The following is a 16923-nucleotide window of genomic DNA, read 5'->3' on the forward strand; positions in this document are numbered from 1 at the left end:
TCTACTCCGAGCTCCTCCCGGGTGTCTGAGCTTCTCACCCTATCCATAAGAGTGCACCCTGCCACCCTTCGAAGGAAACTCATTTCGGACGCTTGTATCCGAGATCTTGTCCTTTCGGTTATTACCCAAAGCTCATGACCATATATGAGAGTAGGAACGTAGATTGACCGGTAAATCAAGAGCTTTGCCTTTCGGCTCAGCTCCTTCATGGTAGGAGGTCCGGTACATCGACCACATTACTGCTGTTGTGCACCAATCCACCTGTCAATCTCACGTTCCATCCTTCCCTTACTCGTGAACAAAACCCCCGAGATACTTAAACTACTCCACCTAGGGTAAGGACTTTCCTCCAACCTGGAGATGGCAAACCACCTTTTTCAGGTGCATGGAGCACCATGGCCTCGGACTTGGAGGTGCTGATTCTCATCTCATCACACAATGCAGCAAACCGCCCCAGTGCATGCTAAATAAAAAAATTGTCAGAATTTGATTTGAGATTACCGAAAAAAAATTTCAGTGGATTAACTGGCATGGATTGATTGTACAATTAAAAAATATCAATGCACGCTAGCAAAAACAAACATTGTAAATTTAGATTTTACTTGGATTGTGCTAACAGGTACAGCAAACATCAAAATGTTGCCATTTAAGCTTAACTTCAGATTTAAAGCCACTAATAAAAGGCTATATTTTTAACAAATGGCAAGCAGACCAGGATCAGTGCTTAGGAAATAAACTTTTGAAATTCAGCCTGAAATGGGAAGAAAATCCATCTATTGTAATAGCTCAAGACATGATGAGATTGTTTACTGAAGATGTCGTATTGGACTCTTGAGACTCGCACATGAACAATTACCTAAAGGAGAAGAACCCCAACATGACAATACTGCAACAGAATACAAACTGTCAAACACTATCTTTCGAAATGCTCGATTTTTTTATGTTATCAGACAACTATTTGTATCTGGAGAGACTTTTTAAATAAAGTATTTTTTAATGTGAATCCATCCAAAATTGTACAATTGTTATTAAAAATAAACCTAAAAAGCTGTGTTTGCCATGACAAAGCCAGAGAAGCTGAAATGGCAATAAACTCAAAACTCTCTCTCTCTGCCATATTGTTTAATATGTGCTTTACTTTTTTTCTTCTGTTTCAGCAGCGAGTCAACATTTGGGAAGATGTCGTATCTGCAGCCCTTGGACACGAGGCAGTATTTGTACTGTTTGAAGCCCAAGCCAGAGTTTGCAGAGAAGGCCGGGGTCATCAAAGGAGTCACGGTCATCGGCAAACTAGACATTGTGTGGAAAACCAACCTTGGGGAGAGAGGACGACTGCAGACCAGTCAACTGCAGAGAATGGTACAGTGGATTTAGCATAGATTAAATCAAACTGTCGATAAACCAAAGAAAATAAAGATTTGCTTGAATTTATTATTTGCAATCAAAAGAATTATTTCACCACATAAATCAGAAAAAGACCCAATATAGTGAAACTTTAAACCGTAACTGCCCTGGAATGTCATTCATTTTATATATATTGTGTGTGTGTGTGTGTGTGTGTGTGTGTGTGTGTGTGTGTATGTGTATGTGTATGTGTATGTGTGTGTGTGTGTGTGTGTGTGTGTGTGTGTGTGTGTGTGTGTGTGTGTGTGTGTGTGTGTGTGTGTGTGTGTGTGTGTGTGTGTGTGTGTGTGTGTGTGTGTGTGTGTGTGTGTGTGTGTGTGTGTGTGTGTGTGTGTGTGTGTGTATATATATATGTATATATGTATGTATATATGTGTGTGTGTAAAATAATATAAATTCTAATATTTAAAAAAATATATGCACAGACAGGTTCGAAGGTCCTGAATTCTTTCAGTTTTTTTTTTTTTTTCAGAGTATTTGGGCATTTTCTTCAATAAATAAACCTGACAGGACAACTGGAGATGGCAAAAAAAAACTGATGCTGCTTTGAATTAGACTGACTACTATTTATCTATTGATCCACTATTCATATCTATTAAAAATAAATGTAAAACATCATAAAAACATGCGAAACACATCGATCCGATTTGGTTTGACAGCTGTTCACTGAAACACCACCGAATCTCGCTGGACCCTACTGCACAGGCGTGCGTCCGTTATAAAACACGTTACGTTTATTTGGACAACTATACGCATATTTTAAAGTGTTCACACAAAGAGAGCATGCATAGTTTGTAAATCAACGGACTTGTGGGACGGAGGCACCTGCGAGCGATTATTATAACTGTAATCATCGTTACCTTTCAATTTGCGTGACGGTTTAATTTATACAACTGAGGACGTAGGCCTAATTGACGTGCAGCGGTTGGAAATTTAAGCCACAGTCTGCATTTAACACAGAGTCCGAATAAGCTTATTCAGTCACAGAAAGTGAGAAATGCCATTAGCTACTTTGATAATTTTAATATGATATATCTTATAATGAAATCAAATTATTAGTATAATATTTAAGTTAATTTTAAGTTTTTATTTTAAACTCTCGCAGCACACCTGCAGGATCACGGAGGCCCACTAGTGAGGTCAACCACCGGTTGAGAATCCCTGGTCTAGGATGAGCTGCCTGGGGGGTTTGCAAATATGGCCATCGAATAAACATATTGGCTAAGATTATGCATCATTTGCCTCTGACGAATATTGGCCTCTGTTCAGTTGTTTGCATTGACTTTGTATGCAATCTACTGTTTCGAAACAGAACATGTACATTTGCATTTGGTGTGAACCCAGCATTAGTTCATGGTCACTTATGCCAATTCAGCCTCTCTTTTGAAGTGTTATCGAAAATTGAAGAATAAGACACGTCAAAGTGTAAAACTGTTTATAGACATACACCAACGTTTGAAATCAGTGTGTGTGTGTGTGTGTGTGTGTGTGTGTGTGTGTGTGTGTGTGTGTGTGTGTGTGTGTGTGTGAGTGTGTGTGTGTGTGAGTGTGTGAGTGTGTGAGTGTGTGAGTGTGTGAGTGAGTGACCCCCTGTTTATTTTTTTTCCCCCCAATTTATGTTTAACAGAGAGAAGATTTTTTTCAACACATTTCTAAACATTATAGGTTTAATAACTAATTTCTAATAACTGATTAATTTTATCTTTGCCATGATGACAGTAAATATTATTTGACTAGATATTTTTCAAGACACTTCTATACAGCTTAAAGTGACATTTAAAGGCTTAACTAGGTTAACTAGGCTGGTTAAGGTAATTAGGCAAGTTATTGTATAACGATGGTTTGTTCTGTAGACTATTGAAAAAAAAATTGGTGTTTAAAAAAATTAATAACTGCTTTTATTCTAGATTACAAATAAATAAATAAATACAAATAAGAGTCTCTAGTAGAAGAAAAAATATTATCAGACGTACTGTGAAAATTTCCTTGCTCTGTTAAGCATCATTTAGGAAATATTAAAAAAAGAATTCAAAGAAGGGGCTAATAATTCTGACTTCAACTGTATACACACACACACACACACACACACACACACACACACACACACACACACATTTAATTTTTTTATAAATCTGCAAAATGTCAAGAATTCAGTGTTTTTCTGTCAACATGTGCTGTGTGTACATTGAGAAACAAAAAAAACAAACTTAAATGATTTGTGAAAAATTTATGGGGGTCTGAATACTTTTCATACCCACTGATTTTATATATATATATTATATATTTATATATACTGATATAATATACATATATTAGAGGTTTAACGGTTCACAAAAATCACGGTTCGGTTCGACACGATACAGTGGTGTCATGTTTCGGTACATTTTCGAAACAGCAAAAAAGGAAAAAAGTCAGAGGATTTCTTTGATTTAATTTTTTTTAGTGTATTAAAACTAACAATATAAAAGTATGATCCTGTTTTTTTTTTTTTTTTTTACTTTAAACAGTAATAGAGCTATACTTCTGGGGTTTCTGCTTAGCAGCAAATAAAATAAACCCTTCTTTATACTCAAAACCAAAAAGCTGCTTATAAAAAAAATAAATATAATATTGTAGCAGTTAAACAAATAAAAATAACAGAAAAATTTAGTTTTTAAATGGAATTTCAATCTATTTTTAAGTATTTTTTTATTTTCAGAAAGATGAGTGTCCACCTTTTCTTCAGACAGCACAGATCTGCTTGATTAGACGGTCACCTGCCATTTTAGTGAATCTGAAAGCAGGAATTATCTGACTGAAATGGGCTAATGAAGGAATAATGTAACGGGGCTCTATTACATTTAATATTTTCTTGTAACCTGAAATTTCCACTACCGATTAAGATCTTACAGGGCTTGAAATCAACATTTTTTCTTGGGAGCACCGGTGCTCCTAACTTCAAAAATTTAGTAGCACCCACCAAAAATGATGAGCACCGTAACTACACGTTTTATATGAACAGATTCTATTATATATTAACACTCTAATCACAATTAACAAATAAACAAAAATCTGCATGCGCTCACCGGCCCTGCACACACTGATTGACGTGAATAAGATGAACTGAATTAACAATAATCACTATGTTGTTCTTACGGGTGCTGTCTGATATTGCACAGATGATATTATAACGTATTATTTGCATACGTCATCTTAATAGCAGTAATGGTATTTTCGTGAGCTGCAATGTCAGTTTCATCTCAGTGAATGTATGTGATTGTGCACGCAGTATCATTTGCACAACTGACAGCATCGTGATGGATAATTGAAGGATTAAATAACTTTAGAACATCTCGTGCTTAAAATGTGTAGTTAAGACAAACACTGTTACCTGAAAACTCCTTCCCATTGGCTTTACGGTGAATGCTTAATCATAGCGGACTTTAACCACTGGAAGTCTTTTATCCACTCTTTGAAAAGTGTAAATGCTGGATTGACATTCAGCACATGATCACTAATCAGATGTGTCATTAGTTGTAACTCTAGCTGGTTTCAAAATCTAAATCTGCCAGTGTTGTTTTCATTCTCTCGTATCCAGACCATAACATTTTCACGCCTGGAGCTCCCTGTCATCGGCACTGAGTGATTGACAGCTGATTTAAACCAATGAATTTGCATTCTGTTCTAGCGCAGTGGGCCAATAAGAAGAGCTTGAAGGCGGGGCAAGCATTGCGGGCTTTTTTGTACTTCTTCTCTTTTATCTTTTTAGATATTAGTCTGAATTTTTTGGTTTGCAATGCGTACCGAACCAAAAGTCTCGTACTGAACGGTTCAATACGAATACGCGCATCGTTACACCCTTTATATATATATATATATATATATATACGCACACACATACAGTACACACACACATATACAGTTGAAGTCTGAATTATTAGTCCCCTGCTTATTTTTCTCCCCTATTTCTGTTTAACGGAAAGAAGACTTTTTACTACACATTTCTAAACATAATAGTTTGAATAACTCATTTCTTATAACTGATTAATTTTATCTTTGCCATGATGACTAAATAATAATTGACAAGATATTTTTCAAGACACTTCTATACAGCTTAAAGTGACATTTAAAGGCTTAACTAGGGTAATTAGGTTCACTAGGCAGGTTAGGGTCATTAGGCATGCATTGCATAACGATCGAAAAATATATAGCTTAAAGGGGCTAATAAATTTGACCTTAAAATGGTTTTAAAAAAATGTTAAACTGCTTTTATTCTAGCTGAAGTAAAACAAATAAGACTTTCTCTAGAAGAAAAAAATTTTTTTTAGAAATACTGTGAAGACTTTTTTTTACTCTGTTAAACATCATTTGTGAAATATTTTTTAAAAATTATATATAAATTATTGTATATAAAATATGTTTTTTATTAAACAAGGAAAAAAAAAAAGGAAACATAACTAAAATCAACTCAAATACAACCTCAAATCACAGTAGATTTTTATATAAATTATATGCAATGGCATGCTCAATCGATTTTTTTACAACACTTGTTACGCTTTTTTTAATCCAACCTAAACATGAGTTTCTCTTTACAGTGTATTTCCTTTTACAATTACTTTCGATTTGGTCCTTGTAAATGGTTTCAGGGTAATCCTCCAATGAGTAATGGCTTTTCTGCTACTTGCTAAGTATTTGTATTTTCGGGTGGCACAACTTCTGAAACTTCTCAAAGTAATAATGCAATGAATGAATAATCCATTTCATTGCTATGCAGGCCTAAAAAATGTGAAAGCGATTAGCTATTGAAGTTCCACATTGTGTCTCCAAGAGCCCAGACAAAACTTTTTTTTTTTTTCCATCCACACTCTTGGGTTTGTAGTTTTGCATGTGTGACGCACATGTCTGTCCAGTCTTTGCTTATTTGTCATAAGTTTTTGACTTTATTATAATGCCCTCATGACACTCATGCTTATGACATATTATCGTTACGTAGTCTTAGTAATGTTGAGTGGTCATGACAAAGACATTGGCAGATTTTGTTGTCTTGGTAATGTTCAGTTGTCGTGACCAAGTGTCTGTTCTTCATACGTGGATTAGGGTTGTGTAGATAGACTATGCCATTGTCCATCGCCTATGGCTGGCAAGCTTCACAATGCTGATCTGGCATCGCGATCCATCTCCCCGCCCCAAATTTTTATTGATATATAACTTATTATTTGCAGGAATAGGATTTTTCAGTGAAAACAATGAAAATGTATGCACTACAGTGAACTCCAACCAAACTCTCGTCTCCTCCACTACCTGTGGGAAAAGCCATTAGAACGACACAGATCACTGCCTATTCATGCCCGAGTCCTGAAGAAAAAAAGTGATTGACTGGTGGTTATTTGTTTGTAACTTAATTTTTTTATGGTTTTGTTATGGGTAAAGCAAAGACCATGTGGGTCAGGTAGTGAAAACGGTAGGCTACAATTGATTAATTTGTTATGAATGAATTGATATTTAACAACCACCCCCACCACCTGCCTACGACGATGATGGCATCATCCATTGCGATGTTTCACATTAGACACCGTACAATGCCAAATTGGTCACCATCGCCCAACCCTAACGTGGATTACTCAGCCGGATTTGGTTATTGACAATTTGACACGATCCAGGGTTGTTTAGTTCTTCAAAACCCATCTGAGACTTGTTGTCATAGCAGGTTTATTTCATATAAACAGGATTAGATTGGGTCAGTTCAAAATAATACTGAAAGTTTGTACCAAATTCTGATATTCTCTTATTGTAGTTATACACTTGGGAAAATAGTAGATATACTTTATAAAGATATATTAAGTTACATAAAGTTAAAGATATATATATTAATAAAACTTATGCAATCTCAACTCCGAAATAAAAGTAAAAAGACTGCCACCTGGTGGTCCAAAGAGAAAATGTATTAATATTAACTTTTTGGATACAGATGCATAAATGCACAATATTTGATTTTTATTTTTTATTTTTTAAAGGATAATAAATTATGCAGTCATGCAAGTGTCGCTAATATGCTGGTGATTTGATGCTTTGCAAAAGTTGCAGACACCTTTACCGATATAAAAATGCTTTTTTGATTCAAAATTAATTTATACAGTTATTCCTTACACCGATTTAAAAAAAAAAAAGAAAAAAAAAAACTTGAGTAGGCCTAGGCTACTATAATTAAGAAAATCTTCTCTAAATGTAGAACTAAATACATTGAAATACATAATGAATACTCTTGACACATGAAAGTGTAAAACCTGCAGCTCACAACAAATGTGGTAAGTTATTGTGTGTCATATTTAACAAACCGTTTACGCCCAATTTTATGTAATTTAGCTCACATGGATAGTTGAATATTAATCAGATGATGTCATTATGCTGCTGTACCATCAGCCAATCTTTTCATTCCTCATTCCTGATCATGGTTTCAGGGATACATAGATCTGTCCTTCACGACACACACATCAATCTTAGATCAGTTCATCCAGACATTTTAATCTGATTCACCAGCTTGTTTGAAAAACCAAATTAGCCAGAGATCAGTTATCAAGATTATTAGGTCCAGGATCTGCTAAAACATCTTAGATTATTTAAGCAAGGTACGAAGAACTTAACACAAAAACTGTTTATTATGATGTATGATAAAGATGTCATAACAAAGACATCTAAAATACTGTTAAATTACCTAATTGTGCACATGACACATAATGAGTGTTGCCATAAGCATGCATAACATCTCTGAAATCTATTCAATTCATGTTTCATGTCAAACGATTAATCGCATCCAAGAAAAGTGTGTTTACATAAAATATACATAGTGCTACCTTGTGACAAAAAAAAAAAACTGCACTACTGTTTTCTGTCTGTCTTTATAACTAAAACTACATTATAAAATAGGCAGGTATCTGTGAATGTCATAACAAAAATATCAGATGTATTTCAGTGTGCATGTTTTATCCACTCTGGGGTAATTGTGTGTCTTAATTTGGCCACAACTTCCCCTGTGTTTCAGCAAATTGAATGATTCGTGGTGACAAATCTTATTTTGACATATTTTGGGAAAATGCTTTGATAATTGTAAAATAAATAAGTACATAAACAATACACACAATACACAAGATTGACTACCCTTTCATTATGTTGGGGGCTGTTTTTGCCACATTGACTTCCATTATAATGACATTTTTTGATTGCAAAGCCATGTCAGCATATAATCATGCATTCTTGATTGTTGCTGATTTTCCCTGTAGTTAATTTTTTGAATTGTGGTGTTGATCATCAGTTACAGTGGAAAAAAGCATTGTTCATACACTGTATAGTGTGTATGTGTGTGTGTGTGTGTGTGTCTGTCTGTCTGTCTGTCTGTCTGTCTGTCTGTCTGTCTGTGTCTGTCTCTTTGGGTGTTTGTGTGTGTGTGTGTGAGTGAGAGAGAACTTTGCGCATCTATCTTGATATGTCTGAGAAAATCCAAGTACTCTCAAAACACAGTTAACAAAGTAAGTGTACTTATGCACACACCCACTGTAATCTGCTGTTTTACTCTATAGAACTTTATATAAAAGCCAAAAACTTTTTTTTTCACAGACCTACCTAAAGGGTTAATTCTGCTTAAAACTGATGATCAACAGAAAAAGTACATATTTTATCTCTTCCCGACAGAGAAAACCAGCAACGACTAAAAGTTCTTGATTATATGGTGCCATGGTTTTCCAATCAAAAAATGTCATTATAATGGAAGTCATAGGGGCAAAAACAGCCACAAGCATAACGAAAGGTTGGCAATTTTTGTGTGTGTGCGCATAAGTACACTTACTTTGTTAATTGTGTTCTGAAAGTACTTGGTTTTCTCAGACATATCAAGATAGACGCACAAAGTTCTCTCTTATACACACACACACATTATACAGTGTAGAAACTAAGCTTTTCCACTGTAACTGATGATCAACAGTACAAACTGAAAATTAACTCTTCCCAACAAGGAAAACCAGCAACAGTCAAGAATGCATTATTATATGGTGTCTTGGCTTTGCAATCAAAAAATGTCATATAATGGAAGTCAATGGGGCAAAAACAGCCACAAACATAACGAAAGGTAGTCCATCTGAACAATGTACAAGGGTTAAAAAATGGTGTTGGTGCATTCCTGGTTTCTAGTGTACATCCAGCACATTTGACTGAGTGTCTTCCTCCAGGCTCCTGGTTATGGGGACGTCAGGCTTTCTCTGGAGTTCATCCCAGACACAGTGGATCTAGAGGAGCCCTTCGACATCACCTGTAAAATCACCAACTGCAGGTAAGCGCGTCACTGTCAGCCTGCCCGCTTCTAGAGGAACTCCATTAACAGCTGATTTGCTTCTTACCAGTGAGCGGACCATGGATCTGCTGCTGGAGATGTGTAACACTCGCTCCGTCCACTGGTGTGGGGTGTCCGGCAGACAGCTGGGCAAACTGAGCCCCAGCGCATCGCTCTCCATTCCACTCAAACTACTGTCGTCCGTTCAGGGTTTACAGGTAAGAGGAGCACACACTGTCACAGTGGGGTTTTCTTGCACTGCCAGGGGAGCGGCAGTTCACCCTAAAAAGAACATTTCCTCAACGTTTACTTACACTCGAGTCATTGTAAACTTTTATGAATTTCTTTCTTTTGTTGAACACAAAAGATTTTCTGAAAAATGTTGAGGAACTGCCATTGACATTCATAGTAGGATCAAAATACTGTGGAAGTCACTGAGTGTGTTTACATGGACACCAATAATCCGATTTGAATTTGATTATTTTACTGTTTTAAAAAGCTTTAACCATTACTTAAAATTAGTTTCCAATCGAAAATACAATTACAGTCCCCTTTTTAAATTGTAATTTTATACAGCACAATGAATAAGAGCTCAGTTAACAATAAAAGGACATTTCGACCAATGTGCATTTTTGCCAGTGTGGATAAACTTGAATTGCGACACCAATAAAGGGCAAGAAACTTATGATTCTATGGTAACTCAAATTCAAAGAACATTCATGAGTGGTGAACATAAAAATACTCTAAATTGTCCTTTCTTCATTCATGGACTTGCTCAACATGTGATGCTTCATATTTGTTTATTTCTGAGTTGTGCATGGACATAAGTTAAGGTTTTGTTGAAACCTGCATTATAGTAATATTATAGTAATAATTAAGTATTAGTAGTAATACTATAATATTTTTTAGTAATTTATAGTAATACAGTAGCAAATGCAAATTTTTTTAAAGAGGCATTTTGAGATATACAGATAACCCCTACTACCCCCCGGTTGTTCTTTTTTAAATATTTCCTAAATTAAGTTTGACATAGCTAAAAAAAAAATTCACAATTTAAAAAAAAGAAGTTTTACAATTGTAAAAGATGTTTTACATTTTTTTAACACAGTATTAAGGTCAAAATTATTAGCCCCTTTAAGCTATTTTCTCAATAGTCTACAGAACCATCATTATACAATAACTTGCCTAATTACTCTGACCTGCCTGGTGAACCTAATTAGCCTAGTTAAACCTTTAAATGTCACTTTAAGCTGTATAGAAGAGTCTTGAAAAATATCTAGTATAATATTATTTACTGTCATCATGGCAAAGATAAAATAAATCAGTTATAAGAGATGAGTTATTAAAACTATTATGTTTAGAAATGTGTTGAAAAAATCTTTTCTCGGTTAAACAGAAATTGGGTAAAAAAATATACAGGGCTAATAATTCTTACTTCAACTGTATTTACATCCAAATGGCTCTTTAAAACAATGCAATTGCTAAAAAAAAAAAAAAAAAAAAAAAAAAAAAAAAAAAAAAAAAACAGAAATGGCTATTTGCTGAAATCCTTTTCAAATCCTCTTTTCAAACATCTTTTCAAAGTCTTCAATTTTTCCACAACACACATATTAAACAACATTTTAACATGATACATAGCTAAGAACATACTCGCACTCCTTAAAGAAAAATAAAAATAAAATAAATAAATGAATAAAAATAAATAAATAAATAAAAACAGATAAAACAAATTTGAAAATTAGAGATAAACTCTCACTTAGGATATAATAACCCCTGAGCGTTCAGTGTAGGATAGGAAAGGCTGCCAAACCTCATAAAGCTTTTTTGTAGAGCCTCGGATGGTGTACTTACGGTGCTCAGGTTTAAAATGTGATGACACTTCTAATGTCCAATGTTTGTGGGATGGCGGGTTTGTGTTTTTCCGCCTAAGAAGAATCAGGCGTTTGGCCAATAAAGAAGAGAAGACACTGATTTCTACATGATTACCTGACGGGTACATTTCTTTTGGCACTGTACCAAAAATGGAAGACAAAGGATTAGGATCCATATCTTCATTACATATAAATGAAATTGATCTAAAAATATCGATCAAATTGAGGTAATCTAGGGCATCCCCAGAACAAATGACTCAGATCTCCTGGCTCCACACCACATCTGGGGCAAGATGAATCTGACCCTGGATACATGTTTGCCAGCTTGCTCCTAGATAGATAAGCCTATGTAGCACCTTAAACTGTAGAATACCATGGGCCCTATCATACACCTGGCGCAATGCGGCACAAGTCACGAAGAAATTGTTATTGGCTAATTTCAGCTTGGCGCAAGAGCCACGCTGTTAAATTTCATTTGCGCTCATAGGTGTTCCGGTCTAAAAAAGGAGGTGTGTTAAGGTGCATTGCTGGCATATTGCTATTTTAAGGAACTAAAATAGACTATTCAATAGCAGATCAAAACAGCTCTATAGTCCAGCGCAGAGTGCGTTATTTGTGCGCCTCGCCTACACACTGCTTAAAGGGCACCTAGGTTACTCCTTTTTTCAGATTTAATATAAGTCTTTTGCGTCTCTAGAATGTGTATGTAAAGTTTCAGCTCAAAACACCCATTAGATTTTTCATTATACGTTTTACAAGATCCTGTTTTATACATTTTTCCACCAGGGGGTGGTTTTGTCGTACTGCGCTTTTAAGGTGAATCCTCCCCGCCTACTGTTTCTACGTGCCTTCCCGCGTGCTTTAATCTCCTTCCTCGGCTGGAGATAAGCAAAGAAAAGCGCGCATATCTTTGCACTGTTTTTGCCTGCAAATGTGACAGGATACAGGCTAATCTTCACTGCTGTGTTGATATCTGTTATGTTATTGTACAAAATAAACCTGATTTAACGTCCACAAACCAGGATTGAAGCGTCTTCCTTTATAATTGTTCTGACACACGGCTGTGCTGATGAAGTAAATCGCTGTAATTAATTACACACGTGCACTGTTTTAAAACATTTTAAACATGTGAAGCTCACTCCAGATCACATTTGATGATGATTGCCGATCCTAGCGTACTGAACAGACCTTTTATTCCTGGTTGCTTTGCGCACATCTGGTCTTGTTGACATATACACGTGACTACCGGGACATGTTAATGTGCGCAGCTGTCAATCAATTCAGTGGGTGGGGGGGCCACACTCCTATGTAAAGTTGTGGTCGGTCTAAAAAACCGCTCCAATTGGTCCACCGTTTTATGTTGTTAAATTGAAAAAAAAAAAAAAAAAAGGACTGGGTGTGTTTATATCACCCCAATATGATGGTCTATACACTATATATACACATATGTCTGTCCAAATAGCTTGAAAAGTAGATTTTTCATCATAGGTGCCCTTTAATACACACAGGAATACGCAAATGTCTTTACATATGAAAAAGAATTAAACCATTAAAATATTACAAAAAGATTATTTTCTAGTCTACATAAATATAAAAACCACTGCCTTCATGCCTTCTTCATCTCGGGGGGGCTTTTTCAGGTTATTTATAACAATTTGCTGTTGTATAATGTTATTATGATTATCAGTTTCATTTATTTTATCCATATTTATATTTGTTTTATTAAAAACAAGCTTGGATCGGCCCACCTGTTAGGTTTTAGACCAAATGGGGCAAAGCATGTGTATTTGGATATAACTCAGTGTTTTGACCACGCTTCGTTATTATTGTTTATTCATTCGTTTGCTGGAGATTAGAACTGAATTTAGAAATAGTTTTGAAACAGGTCTGTGTGCTTAACAAAGAGAATTAATTATGTATAGGCTAATGGATATCTGTGCGCACATTACGTTTCCTTATCCATGAGAGTGAAAGTAGAGAATGAGGAGGCTCATTGTCCTGCTGCAGATGCTCTGTTCAACTGTTTTCTTACTAGTGAAGTGCTCAGTTTTTCAACTTACAAAGTCTGTCATGTAAATAGCAAATACGCTATGGTGTGATGCAACTGACTCTTAAAGAGAATGGGAAATGAGACTCTGACTGGTTTATTTTCAAAACACACCTATAACTCATTAAGAGAATAAGCTCAACCCTGTTAGACCATGCGCCGCGACGCAAAGGGGATTTTTCTGTCCTTAAAATAGCAAAAGTGGATTCTGACACACCCTTAATGCTTTTGCTCTGCGCTTTGGACTTTGTGCATGGATCGTCAAAATAGAGCCCTCAGTCTAATACATACAGAAGATAAGTGTACCAGGTCTATGGCATATTGCCAGGCTGTATCTGATATTTCGATTAAGACAATACTCCGATTAAAAGTCTACCATGTAAACTTTTGATGATTTTTTTTATTTTTATTTAATCAAATTAAGATAATCGAACTAAACAGAAATGTAATTTAGACATGTGGAGTAAGCTGATTCACTTGCATGAATGAAATATTCCTGAATGAAAGTAAAAGTGCCAAACTGCAATTAAAGTCAGCAAATTAAAAATGAAACACCCAAAATTACGTGAAACTCCGGAGGAAACGTGGATAGCCTGGTGACGCAATGACGTTAATGGAATGATGTGCTATAACATGTAAACCAGGATCTTGAAGGAAACATTCAAAAAGCAACTCATGTAAACACTTTAATTATATTATTGTCTATATTAGATTAAGGCAAATAATTTGATCACTGATGTTCATGTAAATGTAGTCAATGATTGTTTTTATAGCATTCTTCACATTATCTTTCTTTGTGTTCAACATAAGAAACTCAAACATTTTTGGGTGAACTATCCCTTTAAGAATGACTTTTCTATCCACACAAAGTGAAAGCTTTAAAAAAAAAATTTAATCAAGTCATCTTCATATCTCTAGCACTTTATTAAACATTATATTTGTCATTAACTGGTAAAATATGAATAGCAGATACAATAATGAAAGTCACCTATGGCCAAATGGATTCTGTTGGTTTTAATCTGAATTTACTTCATTTAAAAAAGAAAAAACTGATTTAGTGAATTTACCTGATTGTTTAAAAGAAGTTCCTTAGGGTCATGGAAAATTCCGAAACTTTAAATTTTAAAATGATAAAAATTTAAAAAAACATTTCTTATCTGAATTATAAAAAAAATGTGTTTATTGAAATGTTTTTTTTCTCAAAATGTAGTTTACTAAAGCACCTCAAGATCTAAATCATTACTTTGAGAATAGTTCATAAAAATAAATATTGACACAAATTAGGGCTTTTCAACAATGTTATAGCGACATAAAAATGAATTCTGTAGTTCTGTAGTGTTTGTTGATAACATATTTATAAGTTTTTCAAATACCCTTTTTATATTCTTTTCATATAAGTGTGTAGCATAAAAATCTTTGTTGTAGTAGTGAAAAAAAGGCTTTTATGTAATTTGTAATTTATGTAAAATGTAATTTTAGGCAATTAAGTTGTAGATGTAATTTGCTAATGATACATATAGGTTGCAGGGTCAAATAAAATACTATAAAAACTATTTAGTTTAGTATTTTACATAGAAATACTTCACTTTTTTCAAAATGGACTCATTTTACAAGTCGAACTGTTGAGTTTTACTTTTTTTTTTATCTCTGGGTCTGACAGGAGCACTTTTAGCTTAGCATAAATCATTGAATTGGATTGGACCAATAGCATCTATAGTAAATTTCAGATTCCGGGCCAAGAGACTCTTTCAAGAAGAATTTTTTGAGAACATGTTGCTTGTTCATCTCAAGAAGTCCACATGAATCTACAAGAGTCTCTTATGCACTATTGACACGGGGCGTCAGCTGCAACGCTTCCCATTCACTTTGAATTGGTGACATCAGGCGTTGTCGAACTGCATTGTGGATCCGGATGACGAAAGCTTCAGCCAATCAGATCACTGTATGCAAATACACCAGCTCAGACAGTGGCCTGTTGCTGACTAATTGTTTGGCTGACGCTGCCATGACGACCGCATCAGCCCCAACTTCAGACACGCCCTCTGTCAAGCGTTGACGCTGAAGCCCCGTGTAAATGGGGCGTTAGGACGTACTCGCACTATGTAGTTGCCTTGAGCCATGCAGAGGAACGCTTGTCTTCCATCCCCATTATATTGTTTTATATTATTTTTAGTCGTTTAGGATGTCACTCACTCACACTACAAGTGAACCGCGCTCCGGCACACCTCTTCCAGCCAGACCAGGACCAGCCATATGAACCACGTCTGAGCCCGATTCAGAACGCTCTCACTTCTCAAACGAACCGGGAAATAGCATAGTGTGATTGCACCCTGGGAATCTACAAGAGTCTAATTTGGACAGAGTTGTCCTGTTTATTTGGAGGGGGCAGTGTTAAGGTGGAGTCAGAAAGCATGTATCTGTAAATGAGGTAGATGGGTGAAAGAACCTGTCCAGCCACTGACTAGACAAGTTTCACCTGCCTAAATCTAATCAACAAAAATAGTTTCTTCGGCCTGAATGGATCCACAAAGACAAAGGCACAGTCCTTGACAGACATCCTGCCCGTAGCATTACTTTGGGATCTGCCAATGGTCAGGAAGGCAAAAGGTTTTATGTCTTTCAACCCTGGACTGCTAGAGTTGTGTCACTGTTCATTTGAAGCTTGATTATATAATATAATTTATATTTCCACACATCTCATTTAAAAACGTCAAACATTTTCTATTTAAAGCTGGACACTTCTGTAGTTACATATAGAAAATAGCAACTTTTCATCTTCTATCAGTTTTAGTACATGATGTAACTACAGAGAGATGCTAATGGTCTAATCCAATTCAGTGATTTATGCTAAGCTAAGCTAAAAGTGCTCCCACCAGACCCGGAGATCGACTGAATGGATTAAAAAATGATCAAACTCGACTGTATACTCATTTGATTGGAAAATAAACCTATTACCCATCAAGTCCTAAATATTTAGATTTTTTTAAAGCTAAAATGTAACATATTGTGTATGTGATTTCAACCCTTCGTTTCTGTTTGAATTAGAGCAAATCTGACCTATATTGGATCATTTCACAAGTTACCTAGAGTTAAATAGTTGAGTTTTTCCTTTTTTTTTTTATCCATTTAGCCGATCTCCGGGTCTGGTGGGAGCACTTTTAGCTTAGCTTAGCATAAATCGTTGAATTGGATTAGACCGTTAGCATCTTCTATTTAAAGCTTGACTCTTTTTACATATATAAAAATAATATAAAATAGCAAATTTTCAACTTCTGTCAGTTTTAGTGCATGACCTAGACAGA

At 35.4% G+C, this 16923-nt stretch overlaps 1 protein-coding gene across 4 annotated transcripts in view; it reads left to right on the plus strand.

Annotated features, from left to right (window-relative positions):
- The window catches only part of trappc13 (trafficking protein particle complex subunit 13), a 41375-nt gene that overhangs the window by 22325 nt on the left and 2127 nt on the right, over positions 1-16923 (plus strand). For 2 of the 4 annotated variants that reach the window (NM_001244643.1, NM_199538.2), the window contains 3 exons: positions 1158-1359; positions 9603-9703; positions 9774-9921. In NM_001244643.1, the coding sequence (NP_001231572.1) occupies positions 1158-1359; positions 9603-9703; positions 9774-9921 (451 nt within the window). The remainder of the gene's footprint in view (positions 1-1157; positions 1360-9602; positions 9704-9773; positions 9922-16923) is intronic. The other 2 variants (XM_005155559.5, XM_005155560.5) reach the window with 1 other exon arrangement.

Source organism: Danio rerio, chromosome 10 (genome assembly GCF_049306965.1).
Source record: "Danio rerio strain Tuebingen ecotype United States chromosome 10, GRCz12tu, whole genome shotgun sequence".
Taxonomy (NCBI): Eukaryota; Metazoa; Chordata; class Actinopteri; order Cypriniformes; family Danionidae; genus Danio; species Danio rerio.